Source organism: Tauraco erythrolophus, chromosome 1 (assembly GCF_009769465.1).
Source record: "Tauraco erythrolophus isolate bTauEry1 chromosome 1, bTauEry1.pri, whole genome shotgun sequence".
Classification (NCBI taxonomy): Eukaryota; Metazoa; Chordata; class Aves; order Musophagiformes; family Musophagidae; genus Tauraco; species Tauraco erythrolophus.
Genome location: NC_141465.1, coordinates 126,228,871 through 126,243,717, shown reverse-complemented (window position 1 = coordinate 126,243,717; position 14,847 = coordinate 126,228,871). Strand labels below are relative to the sequence as shown.

General features: G+C 44.1%; 1 protein-coding gene across 2 annotated transcripts in view; it reads left to right on the top strand.

Annotated features, from left to right (window-relative positions):
* Positions 1-14,847, top strand: part of FAT3 (FAT atypical cadherin 3) — a 335,564-nt gene that overhangs the window by 94,218 nt on the left and 226,499 nt on the right. For both annotated transcript variants that reach the window (XM_086614215.1, XM_086614212.1), the window contains exon 2: positions 5,602-5,916. In XM_086614215.1, the coding sequence (XP_086470341.1) occupies positions 5,602-5,916 (315 nt within the window). The remainder of the gene's footprint in view (positions 1-5,601; positions 5,917-14,847) is intronic.

Below are 14,847 nucleotides of genomic sequence, written 5' to 3'. Positions count from 1 at the left end.
AAATTTTCTTCCTTAATTGGGTGTGAAATTCCTGTCTACAAATCACGCCATTTTGGTTGATTTTACGTTCGTTGGTTTGATGAATAATGGGCTTGCAGTATTTTTAAACTTTTCCTGGCTACAATAGCTCTATGCTAAGTGTCCTTCAAAAGTCACGTCTGCTCAATGCAAGGAATCCGAATTAGCTCTGACATTTGTGTCTGCACTCGCAAATCTTTGCATGGCCCCTGTGCAATGAAGTGTGGGGGGCAGGATCCGACCGGAGCTCAGGGGCAGGAGCATGGATAGGCAGATGTAAAGCCTTCATCTTGGTGCAGCTGGATGAGGTGCGTTAAGCTCTTTCTTCCCCTCCATATTGTAGACCAGCAAATTTAAAAAAAAAAAAAAGTCACTATTCAACTGTTTTCTTCTAAAGCTGCCTTTATTTATTATTTTTTTCCCAGCAAGGCAGTGCAAGCAAGGACCTTTGGCTGACGGCTCGGTGACAGGCAAGGTGTTGTGTTTACTGCCACAAGACTCATAGAGTCTTTGATGAGACTCATGAATAATTAGTAGTATTTCAGAATCAGTGATTTTTTCTTTTCTTCCTTTGAGGGATGAAACAGAGCCCTGAGTACTTTGCTGTCAGTAGGCATTCCCGACTGCCTCATTCCTGTCATTTTAATTTGGGGACAAATAAGCTTCTGCTTTGTAGCTGGTTTGCACTGAGCCCTTTGTTTTGAAGCTGGAGGAGGGAGAGGCAGACTTAGGGCTCTGGAAATGTGTTTTTGTAGCACTTCGCATGGCAGAAGCTGACGTGGCCCTTGTACGTATTGAGGGTGATTTTGTAGGTTCCCTGGGGGCTGGAGTCAAGCAGCTGCATCCATCACCCTTAGTCCTTCAGTTACCTTAAATATTATATATTTTATATTTTATATTTTATTCACTAAACCTTGCATTTGCACTAGCAAGAAGCTGACTTTGGATGGGAAAGGACATGACACACTCTGGCAGCTGGGAACATCTTGGGGTGTGCTACCACAGTGTCATCTCCATCCTGCGCTGCATCTTGTGCTGAGGACAGGTTCTGCCTTTGCTGCCTTCCACTCCTCCTGCCCTCCTCTGTGGCCACTCCTGGGTCAGGCTCTAGGAATAAGGGGTCTGTTCACTTTATCTGGCCTTTCTTAATTTACCAGTCTGGGGATAAGAACAAGCAACATCGTGCCATGGAGGCTCTTCTCAGTGGAACAACTGAGCTGAGGTATTAAGCAAGATGTCCTCCTGCAAAACCACTGCAGTATTTTGTAAAAAGAGGTAGTTAAGGGATTTTCTGTAGTATTTCTGTGTGATGGAATTTTTTGGAAGAGTAGCAGATACTTCCAAGTCAGTTGTCTTTCTGTCTGTGCAGGAACTTCCATGCCTCATGTTCATCATATGACTGCTTACACTGGCAGCTTTTACAACACAGGGTGCTGAGCCACTCAGCAAAATCACATACTACATTATTTTTTACATCTAGGCCGATAACTTGGGTAGAAGAATAGGTTATATTATCTTGTCCCAGTATCGAGATGCCAAATGATGGCAGATTCTGGCCTGTCTCTGGCAAGCAGTTACTCCTGCCAGATATCCCGTATTGAGTATTTGCACTCTCCTTTTTCTGCCATCGACTCCAAGCCATCAGACCTCAATTTGCTTTTCTCAGCTAGATTAAAGAGCCTCGTTACTCTCCTCTGACTTTTCCTTGCCCACCTTCTTATGGACCACCAAGCTGTCTTTTAATCTTTCCTTGAAAAACCCTAAACAGAATTGAACTCCTTTCAATGTTTGCACTATTGAGAGTATTCATGAAGGATGATCTGACTTTTAGGAGGAACGTATGTGTGAAGCAGATATCCATGGCAATGGGCACCTATGTAAACATCCAGGCTGACAGCTCCAGTAAACACTCTCTTGCAGAGGGGTGGCAGGTCCATTCATCACGCGACCTATGCACAAAGTACTGTCAAATGTGTAAGGTAAACAAACGGGGCAAAAAGAGGCGAGGAAAGTAGTAAAGCTTTTCTCTAATCCCTTTTGCTTTAAGAGCCTCTTGGGTTTCTCGTGACTATAGTAAATACATAACTTTCAGATAATTTTTGAGTAGACCAGATCATTTGAAGTGGTGTGCTGAAAGAGGTGCAGCAAATCAGTGGGAGAGGAAGGAGGGAAATCCAGTTTGCCGATTCTTTGTCTACTCCACTAGCTTCTCACTTTTTTTTTTTTTTTTGCCTTCATCCTTCATAATGAAGCGTCTCACTGTGTGCAACTTGCAGGAGCCATGCAGAAAGCATTATACCATTATTTTCCCGGGGAAAGAGGGAAAACAAGCCTTTAAGAGAAGCAAGCACACAACCTTTGCATTGCTGGCACATCGCCGAGCCCGAGGGCTCCACTTAATTTACATATAAATGTGCCCAGGATTTTAATCAGAGATTAATGCACTCTCTTGTTATTTTTCACTTACAGTGTTCGTAATGCACGTGGTGCTTGGCGAATCGTGTAGGGCAAATGTACTTGCAGGAGCGCAGTGGCAAGCATATTGGTGGCACCGCTCTTCGGGTTGACGGCTGGCTTTATTTCTGAGGCTGCCCCAGGCCCGAGGAAGTGCTGGCTTCAGTCCTTCAGGGATACTGCAAAATCTGGCCCTTCTTGCTGAGGGTGACATAAAGAGCTGGCTTAGAGACTGCTCGGTTGGATCTCAGCTGCTTTGTGTAGAAATGCAGTAGTGCCTCCATGGTGTAGCGTCCCAGTGGAGGGAAACAGCTGTTTTTTCTGTCTTGTTCAGAAATTCTTCTGCAAGATCTTGGCACTTTTAGGTTTTTTAATCACTTTGAAATTTTCAGGGTCTCTGCTTGTGTTTCTTCTTAGTTCTTGATTTGTTTAGCTTAGGCATCATTACCTTGTTCATGTTTCTTTTCTGATTAGCAGGCAGCTGGGAAGAGTGCACCACAAAAGCTGTCCAAGAAAAGCCTTAGAGCTGCTCGCAAAGCCCTCTCCTCCCCTCTGCTCTCCTGGCTCTGAAAACAAAATTCTGTCTTTCTTTAGTATCTGTTAGTGTCTGTAAGATTTGAAGTGAGAGAGGTCTTTTCTGAATTTGTTCTGGTCTTATTCAGGCCTTTGTCATACTTTCACTCAGCTAAAGTGAGTGAGAGCCTACCTATGGACTGCCCCAGGAAACATTTTGGGGGTTCTGATGCTAGCTTTATCAGCCTTTTTGCATTCATGACATAGTGATGAAGAAAGAGTGCTCATAATCAAGTGTCATCATTAGTCTTCAGAGTTAACACCCCATCGGAAGATAAAGTTTTACATCCATCTAGAAGGTGTCACCTATACCTCTGTGGAGAGATTGGTTAAATATTCTGGCAGCATCTGTATTCCTGCGGGTACTAACTTTAGACCCGTATTTGGGTAGACAGCAAGGAGACACTTTGTGCAGGACATTCGAGAGCGCAGTAGATGGTGTTCCTGGGGTGACGGAAGGGTTTCCACATGGAAAACCTGAATGTGAACAAAGACCTTCTTCTTATTTATTAAGCTGCTGTGTGGTGCTGACAGGTGAAATGACAAGACGTATTGAGGAAAATGAATTAATTCATAACTGGGACCTTTTAATAAATCAAATGTAAAAAGAAGAACCAGTGTAGCAGACCCGTTGGCAGTTGCTAACACTTGTTCAATGATCCTTTCCTTCTGAAATACAGAAATGGAAAGTAACTGTTGCCAGGAGTCATAAAATGAAGGAATGACTCAGGAGATAGATTTATTATCAGCTCAGTATTGGTGAAACTCAACTTCATAAACAGAGGTTAATCTGCTAAAACCTTCTGTGCGCTCACTGAGGGAAAACCCTACTTATTTCAAATTTTGTTTAAAGATCTAAAATAATTCTTCTTGTCTTCTGAATAAATCAACATTTCTGCGAGCACTAATATTCATCTTTTTTGCCTCATCCTTGCCCAAGTGGATTTTATTTTATTTATTTATTTCCATTGGGTGTCATTTATTATGGGCTCTTCTCATCCCTGTGATGTAATTTTTCTTCTGGACTTCTAGGCATTTTCATCACAGTTTTCTACATATTTCACCCATGTTTCTACAGAAAGTCGTTATGTAGCACAGGCTGCTGCCTACCAGAATATTTAGAATACACTCTGCCTTTGTCCTCCAGTGCTGTTTTTCTCACCTTTGTAGGGTGAATAATGTATCTGAGCAAGAAGGACATGGATCTGATGTTGCTAAAAAAAGACTTAAGCCCTTATATGGCTAGAATTGGTACTGCTCCTTTCACCTTCCTCTCTATATGGTTGATCAAACAGTAGGAAAATACTTGTCAGTTCAAACTAGCATTAAAAAATATAATTAAAAAATACCGAACTTGGGAAAAAAAAGTAGAATTTTTTTTTATTAAAAGATGTGTCCTGTAAGACAAGTACAGGTACTTCAGGCATCTCTGTAACTGTGTGGTGGGTTCTGTGCTGCCTCCTGCCCAGAGCAGAGTTGAGTGAGGGATGTTGGGAACCACAGCCTGACTCCCTGGGGACAGGCAACATCCCCTCTCACTCGGTGGGCTTCTCTGTCTTATGCCAGGGGTGGTGGTCACTTAGGACAGGAGTTATGTCATTCACCTCTTGCTACTACCCCTCGTAAAAGCAATTTACTAAGTTTGCCCACAAACTTCAGTATAGAATGCATTCTGCTGGGAAGTGTCCAGGGAAGTTTGCACTGGGACTGTTCATGTTGTTAGACATCAGAAGCTCTATCAGGTCATCAAATCCATCTTTTCTGCTGATGTCTTAGGAGCACAGGGCCACCATTTTCATGGCTTCTCTTCAAGAGAACACTCCAGCCATAGAAGCCGTATCTTTATGATGCCAGTAAGACCATAGCCCTACAGGTGTTCACACACCTCTAACTCCTCTTGTTTATTCCCCACGCTGCGTGTGTTTGCATAGAGGCATTTAAGTTGGGCCCCTGATGAAACTGACTGATTGGCTGGAGTGGCTGGAATTCCTTTCTGCTGCTCTTTAGGTGCTCTCAGATTGTCATGGGCAAGCCTGATATTATCCTTCTCCCTCTTCAAGTCTAGTTTAAAGGTCTGTCATTTACTGTCTATTTTCTGAACGTGAATGGACTTATTTTAAACTGCAAACTAGGTTTTCTTCTTTAGCAAGGGCACTGGCAGGAGCTTGAAAAGAGAAGCCACATTGTCTTGTGCAATTCATTGTCAATGGCGATATCCGTCTCTACCAAGGTTTATACAAGTTCACATCACCAGTAGAAAATGATGGTGTTTCTTCTGTTACTCTGCCAACTGCAGACATAGGACACTTATGAAAAGCCATCTCTTTACCTCCTCCCCTGAATTTATTGGGAGAACGGATTGAGATGGTGAGCAAAGTTCAGGAAACAATGCCAAAGTTCAAGTTTCTGTTCTCATTTTATGTACAACTTTAATTTTTCTAAGGGTGGATTATTTGTTTTATGCTCAATGCATTTCTGTAGTCCAACCAAATTAAAACAGATGTGACATTTCATTGATTCTGTTTCTCATATCCTCTACTTGCTGTTTTTCTGCAGGAGTTATCTACACAGCAGATATTCTTGACCGGGAAACGACCAAATCCTACTGGTTGACAGTGTATGCGACTGATCATGGTGTCGTCCCACTCTACACTACCATTGAAGTCTACATTGAAGTGGAGGATGTGAATGATAACGCCCCTCTCACCTCTGAACCTATCTATTACCCAGCCGTCATGGAAAACTCCCCGAAGGATGTATCTGTCATTCAGATCCAAGCCCAGGACCCTGACTCCAGCACTAATGAAAAATTGATTTACCGGATTACAAGCGGAAATCCCCAGAACTTCTTTGTAATCAATCCCAAAACAGGTAACAAAATCCTGCTGCCTTAGTGTGGTGGGAAAATGCAATTTAAATATTTATCAGCTTGCTCCCCTTCAGGATCCGCTGGCGTTGCATTGCTTTCCAAACCTCTGTTTTCTGGTCAGTTCTGTGTCTACAACATCTTGTATGTGTCTAAAGCATCCTCTTTTTCATCCGTACGCGAGCGCACTGGCAGATGACATGCTGCAGATGTGCTGCTGCGGCGATCGCTCTTCTGTAGGTCACCAAATAGCTTCTGGCTGTTGCCTGTTCCCTGTGTCTATAGGGATAAGACGTCGCTACGCTGAGTCTGCGGAGCAGTGCCAGGCAGCAGATTCAGGTTGTTGCAGTTTACAGAGTGACATGCCATCCTTTGTAAGCTGGTGCAGCACCGTCGAAGCGAGTGGCACGATGGTTGTCCAGTACATGTAGTTAGGCTCTGCATTACAGTAGCTGGATGTAATTCTACAGCTTGTTTTATACCAAAAAGATAGTTTAGATGATGTAAAAGTCCCTCTGGCCTTTAAAAAAAAAAAGGGTTAAAACTGTGTGTGTGTTGATTTGTAACAACTAGGCATGTAGCCTGTGGGTGCAGTGTCACAGATATGGTGGTTGGTTAAAGTACAGTTGTGGGCTGGTGGTGGAACACTGCACCCGTGCAGACCAGCTCTGCACGTCTCTGTGCCCTCGGTGCCCTTGCTGAACCAGGCGTCCTCGGTCCCTGGTTGTTGAAAAAATTGTCCCAGGAGATGTAGCCCGAGGTTGTGGATGCTCTGCTGGGTGCCTACCTGTGCTTGGCTGCAGGTGGTCATGTACCTGGCTGTCCCTCATTCTTCCGGGTGGTGGGGACCCTCCAGCATGGTCTGGAGCTAGAGAGTTGGGGAGGTCTTTCACAACAATAGGCTGATCTTTTATCAAAGAGGATTCACGCAGCTCTCATGCTGATTGTAATGCTCCAGGTTTTGTTCTGGGATTGTGACTTTTTTTTTAAAAAAAAAGTTTATTTATATCTGCTGCAAATTTCTAAACAGCTAGAAAACCAGAAGGAACAGACCTGAGAGGGAACATTTTTAATTTGGTGTGGGAAAATGTTCGCTAAATAGGTTTTCAACATTTGGCTGGGCAATCCTCTTGCAATGTGTGGCATAAGAAGGGGTCAGGATCTTTTCAGGCATAAGCCCAGGTGAAGAATCACGGAGCGTATATAATCACTGTGTTCAATCTGCCGAGCCCTAAGGCGCATATCTCACTTATTTTTAACACTTGAAATGGCCGAAGATGGCTCTTCCATCTGCATCCCTTCTCCCCCTCCCCACCCCAGAAATCCCATCTGGGCAAAGTAGCAGAGTTAGGACTCCTCAGTATCTAATGCTTGTGCTTCCCTCCCGTTGGCTCCTCCCGCAGAGCAACCTGCTCGGCACAGCTCCGCTTATCCGCACGGCAGCCGGGGTGAGGCCGTGCTGAGGACCAGAGCTGGGCACGCTGCAGCCCCGCAGGACCCACACCTGGTAGCACACCCTGTGTGGTGGCTCTTCGTCCCGCTGGAGCAGCGGGCAGGGATGCTTTTCGCTAACAAGGAGATCTTCATTCTTATAGTTAATGCTGAAAAAAAATGCTGTAAAAAGCTGGAGAGGGACTTTTTACAAGGGCGTGTAGTGACAGGACAAGGGGCAATGGCTTTAAACTGAAAGAGGGGAGATTTAGATTAGTTATAAGGAAAAATTCTTCATTGTGAGGGTAGTTAGGCACTGGAAGCGATTACGCAGAGAAGTTGTGGATGCCTCATCCCTGGCAGTGTTCAAGGCCAGTTTGGATGAGGCTTTGAGCAACCTGGTGTAGTGGAAAGTGTCCCTGCCCGTGGCAGGGTGGTTGGAACTAGATGATCTTTAAGGTCCCTTCCAACCCAAACCATTCTGTGATTCTATGATTCTTCGAAAATGGTTCATCTTCATTTTGCACTGTGGAAATTGCTGACTGAGGACTTAAAGGCTTCAGGATGAGTAACGTTGCTGCTTGGTCAACCCGCAAAGGGCCCCCATTGTGTTTGGTGAGCATCCTGTCTGGTGGCTGGCTGGGATTCGTCCTGGAGGGCATAAGCTATCCCCTTCTGTTCACCGCAGTGCCAAATGCAAAGCAGTGAGAGCTGGGCAAAGTGGCCTCTTTTAGTTTGTTTTTGCCTTTGAAAATGACGAGGCTGATAGAGCGTGTGTGCATGGAGGTGCCTTGCCCCAAAATAAAGATTTGTCATAGAATAGTTTGGGTTGGAAGGGACCTTAAAGATCATCTAGTTCCAACTCCCCCCACCATGGACAAGGACCCCTCAGACTGATCAAAGCCTCATCCAGCCTGGCCTTGAACACCTCCAAGGATGAGGCATCCACAATTTGTCTGGACAGCCTGTTCCAGTGCCTCACCACCCTCAGAGTAAAAAATTTCTTCCTTATATCTAATTGAAATTGCCCTTCTTTCAGTTTAAATCCATTGCCCCTTGTCCTATCACTACACACTCTTGTAAAAGTTCCCTTTCCAGCTTTCCTGTAGGCCCTCTTTATGTACTGGGAGGCTGCTAGAAGGTCTCCCTGGAGCCTTCTCTTATCCAGGCTGGACAACCCCAACTCTCTACCTGTCTTCACAGGAGAGGTGCTCCATCCCTTGGATCTTCTTTGTGGCCTTCCTCTGTGATGCTGATGTCCGAGGAATAAAAGCATAACGAGTTTGCCTAGAGATTGTCCCTGTAGTCTCTGGGCAGGGTCCTTTCAGCCATCTCCCTGCAGTGCACTAGTTTCTGTAAGACAGCAATTTACACTCTGATTGTTTTATAGAGGTGACTTCTGCACAGACAGAAGAGGTTTGTGGCATGCCGGCCCCGTGTGCTCGCTGGGATTCAGCACAGCAGTAACTCACGTCGCGCTTTGCACAGCAGCCCTGAATGCGGCAGTGTGCTGTGTAATCGAGATGAAAAGGTCTAACGTGAACCCAAACATGCAGCGAGTGCTGCACGCGTGGGTTGGGCGAGCGTGCTCCTGCTGGCGGGGAGGGCTGTCGTTTCTGAGAATGGGGATCTTTTATTTTCATTTTTATTTTGGGAGTTTAGTACCAGCAAACTGACATCTCTCTCTTGTGACTAATCAGGTGCTGAGAGGCAATGCGAAGGCAGCATCCCACGTTTTTTAGATCCTTTCATGGGAAACGATAGAAGTTGGCCTCAACTGGAGACAAGGAGTTGGCTGCAGTGTGAGGATTCTCTTGGGGTTCTAAGCGTCCAACTGACTGAGCTTTGCTAATGTGCTCACGGTTAAACCTGTTGCTGGATTTGCAGCCAGAAATGAGTATCCCTTAGCTCAGATTATTCAGAGCCTCAGGAGGACAGGTGGGAGAAAGGAATTTGACTTCCTCGGCTTCGAAGAAGCATGGATCATGGTTCACAGATCACTTCCTTAGATTACCTGGCTGTATTGCAGCAAGAAATCTCCCACTATTGCTGCAGAGTAAGGAATTACTAGTTTTGGCCTCCTGTGTCCTCTTTCTGGTTTTTAGGACCTGATGCTTTGTACCGACAAAGTTGGGTTTGTTAGAAAGTGCAGAGAGTGCACAGGGCATGTCATAGTTTATGGCATGGGTCTGGTGGGTGGGTGGGTGATGTTTCACACATTCCTGCCCTGACTGCAGAGGATGTGGTTATCTGGGCACAGCATAGCCTGGGTGAGGTGAGTAATCCCATCTTCTTCTTAGATGGTCCTTGCTGGCACAAAGAGGAATGCCCCGAGTGTTCTGCTGTTCTGCTCGTGGCATGTCCCTTTCCGCCTTTGCAGTCTCATGCTCCTTCCCAGTGGTCGCCGGAGCTCAGCAATGACTGTGTTTGCCTTCCTCTGGAGCTCACTTTCAGCCGCTTTACAGCTCATGCAGGTCATGCAGATTCCTGGAGGCACATGTACCACTATGTGTGTTCCATCTGATCAAGGCACCGAGCAGGATCATAGGGAGTTGAGGTTTTGTTCCCAGTTCTGATACAGGATCGTGATTGCAGTCAAATTGTACAATTTTAATTGATTATCTGGGTAGCAGAAGCAATGATGTTCCTTGTATGCTGTCTGTAGGTAGAAGAACCCTCTAGTAGACAACCTATCACTTCCTGCATTTTTATAGACTGGCACAGCTCTGGGTGGCTGTTTTAGGTACTGTCAAACTGCAAATACATCGCATGCATTTGGATCTGTTTGAGTGCCGTCTTCAGGTCTCTCAGGATCATCTCCTGCAATTTGCTCTGTGGGTTTTGGAGAGAGGAAGAGTCACTCCTGCAGGAGCCAAGGGCTACTAAAAGCTGTTGAGAGCAGGACTTTGGCACCGAAGTCACCCTGGGCAGCTTGTGCTCTCTCTGGGGGCTGGCTCTGCTGAGGGAGCATGAGTACATGTGGGCAGCGGGGACTGTCCCCTGCAGGTTTGGGATTGATATGGGTTCTCTGGAGGAGAAGAACAGGAACATGAACAGCTCTCCATTTTGCCGCTGACAAGGTATGGAAAGGCAGCGTGGGTAACCTCCCATGAAAGTCTTTGTTTTCTCACCTTGATTATTTTTTCTAAAATATAGCGAGCATCAGTTTGCGCCTCGGCCCACACTTTTATCTCGTGAGCTGGTATTCATAGGTACAAGCACTAAGTGAATAATGTAGCACATGAGTATGTGTGAAGCCATAAATCCTTCACGCTGGAGAAAAAGGCAGCCTTGTTCTGCAAACTGGTGGAGACTTTTGCCTAAGTTTAGCAGGTCCGAGAGAGCAAATTGTGGTTTTTCTTTATAATGGGCAAGCGCTATTGCAAGGCACAGTTTTGTTAGGGGGTGGGTAACACGTTTTTCAAATAGCTGAAGAGACTCTATAGATTACATGACCACAGGGAAACGCATCCCTCTGTGCATTCATTTTCCAGCTGTGTTGTACACGCAGCAGTGAAGGAGATGTTCCCGGTGCTTGGCACTTCCAGAAGCCACTGATCAGCCTCAATGCTGCTGTGGAGCCAGGACTTTCCCTCTTAACCTGACTTCTGTGCTGGGGAGGGCTCGGGCTTGCTTTGGCAGAGCACAGAGGCAAAGAGCTTTGCTCCTTGACGGGTGGTGTGAGATGGAGCTGAGGAGGAGGAAGAGGAAAGCAAAGCTGCTGGTGGAGCAGCTGGACTGCCTGGCTCCTAGCCGAGCCCTTGGGAGTGCCAGAGCTGCCCTGAGCCGGGTGAGTTATTTTGGAGTGAGAGACATGTGGAAGAAGGTAAATAAAACAGATGATGGAGTTAATAAAAAAAAATTGATTGATTAGGGCTGTAATTTCTTATTTTTATTTCATGTATATGGGTGTTAATTTCACAGCACAGCACAGGGGTAATTTACTGCGTTGATTTATTACTTTTCTGTGCTCTGAAGAAAACAATGAATTTTAATTCAAACCATTACATTATTTTGTTTAGTGTTCCACATATATTGGACAAACCCAACAAGCTTCACTTCAGTCTTACATAGATTAGTTTAAGAGGTATTTTAACTAACATGCCGACAGACCAAATTTCAATCTTGTGTGCATTAATGGTAATGAATTTACTCTAAAATTATGATGGTGTGTCTGAAAAATTCAGTTACACCTTGCTTAGTCTCTTGCTGGCACAATTTAAGCAGAAGCAGACCCCTGGCACTCCCGAAATAGTATTTGCTGCACTATTTAAGGCAAGATGCGCTAGTGGGTTTAGAAATAGTATATGTAGGTCAGTACATCTTTCCAGGGCAGCAGTTCTCTACCTCTAGAGGTTGCCTCTGAACTGTCACATCTGCACCTAGATTTGGAAAGAGATTGGATATTTTCATGCTGAAGTAGTGTTAATAAGCTAATATGGAGTTAGTGAGTGTCAGAATTTAATTGATATGAAGGCTACTCTTCTCAGTAGGCTGAGCTTTGCTTTCTTTTGCACTCACTCAGCCAGCCAGCGTAGAATCCTCCTGGGGCTGGATGGTCTGTTTGCCTCGCCGTACTACAACAGTACTTCACCCTCCTGCTGTACATCCTGATTTTTATGGATGCTTTCATTTGGTTTGTCCCAAGAAATCCCCACACGTGTCTTTGCTCTCACAGACTGAGCCAAATCCAGTGCTCCGCTGCTTCACTGTGTCCTGAAGGTTGCCAGCAGTATAGCTGCTGCCTACCCAGTGCCTCTTCTCAGCCCAGAAATAAAGGTATGCCAGAGAGGAGAGAGAAAGAATAGTGGTTTATATATTCAGGAGAGCACTCTTGAGACTCTTCAGTAAATTCTTGTTCTCCAAGGCCCATGTTTGTCATGTGTTTTTTTCCAGCAGAGGAACAAAGATTGTTAAATGCTCCAGAATTTTTCAATTCTGCTGGGATTTTGTGGTAGATATCATCTCAAGAGGATGCAGCTTGCTCTGGGAGGCAAAATTCAGTGATCTTAATAATCCAATTATTAACATTTCTGCTGTGCTGTAAGTGATGCAAAAGTCCATATGGACAACAAATGAAAATGGAGGCAACTCAATCCTTACTACAGCCTTGCACATCTTTTAGATTTAAACCCAAGTTACACTGGGTGAGGAGAAAGACTAACATACCTTGGTTCTGTAAAGCAAGAGGCATTTAAAACCTTCCACCATTTAATAATTAAAGATAAATACTGGACCATTTAAAAAGATTAAACAAAATTACTTTTCGATGACATTTCTAATGGACTTTGGATCAACAATATCAAGTACTACCTTGGTCCATTCCTCACTCTGTTCTTGTAAAAGGCATTTCATGCAACTTTTTGTTATAAAAGTCTGTTCTTCAAGAATAGACAACTTTATATGTTCATTCTTGACCTCTGATTCTCCCTTTTCCCACTCCATCGTGGAAGGTCAGCTACGTTACTGGGATACCTGCCTGACACAGCAGTTGATGCTGTGCATGCTGCTCAACTCTTAATAAACTTCCTCTGAAATAAGATCTTTGATGTTTTGTAAATTAAGGCCTTTAGCTTTTTTGATTTTGTAGTCTAACCTGCAATCTTCCTCCAGGATGCGTTTTAGGTGCTATAGTGATGAAATTGGGAAATGTACGTTGAATTTTGAGGGTGTTGCAGATTACCTCCCTCCCACTGGAAGGTCCTTCTGAAAGGCGCCTGGTGGCATCTCCCGCCATGTGTTGGCTGTGGATCCTTGTTTGGCAGCTCTGTGTGTGATATAAGCTGGATATGCAGGGCATGTCGTGCTCACTGCCATTCATCCTTTAAGTGTCTGCAGTTCAACTTTACGGTCCAAGAATGTAGAAGACCTTGCAGAGGAAAAAAAACACATTGATTGTAGGGATCTCCAATCAAAGGTGAATTTGAGGAATTGGTCTCTCTTCCTTCAGTGGTCTTTAATGCTGTTTGTACAAATGCTGAGTTCACCAACAGTTGCAGAGTCCAGCCCCATATATCTGTCACTGATATGTAACTGTCCATAACTAATACAGATTTTTACAATGTATTTCCCTTAGTGCGTTAACTGGCTTCCAATTTCTGTAATTTATGTTGTATCAACACATGCTAAATGATCTACACTTTTCTTTCACTTCTCAATATTATTTAAAAGCGTGGCTCTTAATGACTTTTTTATAATATGCTCACTGTTAAAAATTGAGCTTTTGAGCATTTTAAAAGCTTTAATTTCTGCTTTAGGATGGCTCATTCTTTACTAGACACCATATTTCCAGTGGTTTGAACCCAGGGTTAGCAGCTAGCAAATCAAAGGCCTGTGGATGTTGGGAGTTACATGCTTAATCACAATGGGACCTAGAAGCTACTAGGCACTGTACAGCATGTTAGACAAAGTTCCTGCCCCAAGGAACTTGTCATAATAACAACAATAATAGTAATAATTAAGAAAAAAGACTAACAGAAATACCAAGGAGGAAAGGATGTAAATCATCAAGTCCATCTGCTTGCCAGTGCATGTTTATTCTCCGGAGTAAATTTTCAATTAACTCCTGAGCTGCAGCCCAGCAGTGACACGATCTCTTCTTTTGACTTTGAGTGATTCACCTAACCTCACTGTTTTTCTTTTTTTGTGTAGTGGAAATATTTTCTTACCTCATGTGATGGTCCTGGAAATTAATTCACAGCAGGCAGTTTGCAGATCAAATAGGCTCTATTGATTTTTCAGGCATCTCGTCGTTAATAGACATCCATGCACAGTCATGTATTCATAGGCATGTAAAAACAAAGAGGAGCATGACTTTCAAAATGGTAGGATGAAGAGGAATATAAAACCTTTTTAGAATAAGTATAGTCTAGTGGCTAGACCACGAATTCCACTGAAAATGAGAAAATTTGGGCTCAGCCAGCCCATCTCTTCCCTCCTCCATGGCAGCAATTTCCTCCTTACTCTGTGTGTGTTATCTGTGGAGGAGATAAAGGTGTGAGCTGTGTCACCTTAGTTGAAGCTACAGTAATGCTGCTATTAATAAAATAATAAATCCAGCTTTATCGTCTCTTCTGAACAGGACTGATTTCTCCTAGTAGTGGGTTTTTATTCGTGAAGCGCTGAATGCAGCTGAGATTGCTGGATGTCTCCGGCATCAAGTGCCTCTTTCAAAATGGCATTAAAAGATACAATACTGCTCATAAATGTCATTTCTTTGTAATCAGCAGATTTAAACATAGCTTATAGAAATTTTAACCTTTCTTTAGATCTCCATGATGACCTTTTTAGTCCTGTTTCACAGTAAGGAGCTTCAGGAGTATTCCCATTGCCTTGACTGGACCATTGTGTCCTGCCTTATTCAATGCAACATCAGTTTTTAACCTGAACTCCCCATTGCTTCAGTAGAGACTTTTATCTGAAGGGCAGTGACGTGATGAGTGCCAGTGAGTCAGTATTTACTGATGGAGAAGGTTACTGCCTAATAACCAAAAACCTCCTGCCTG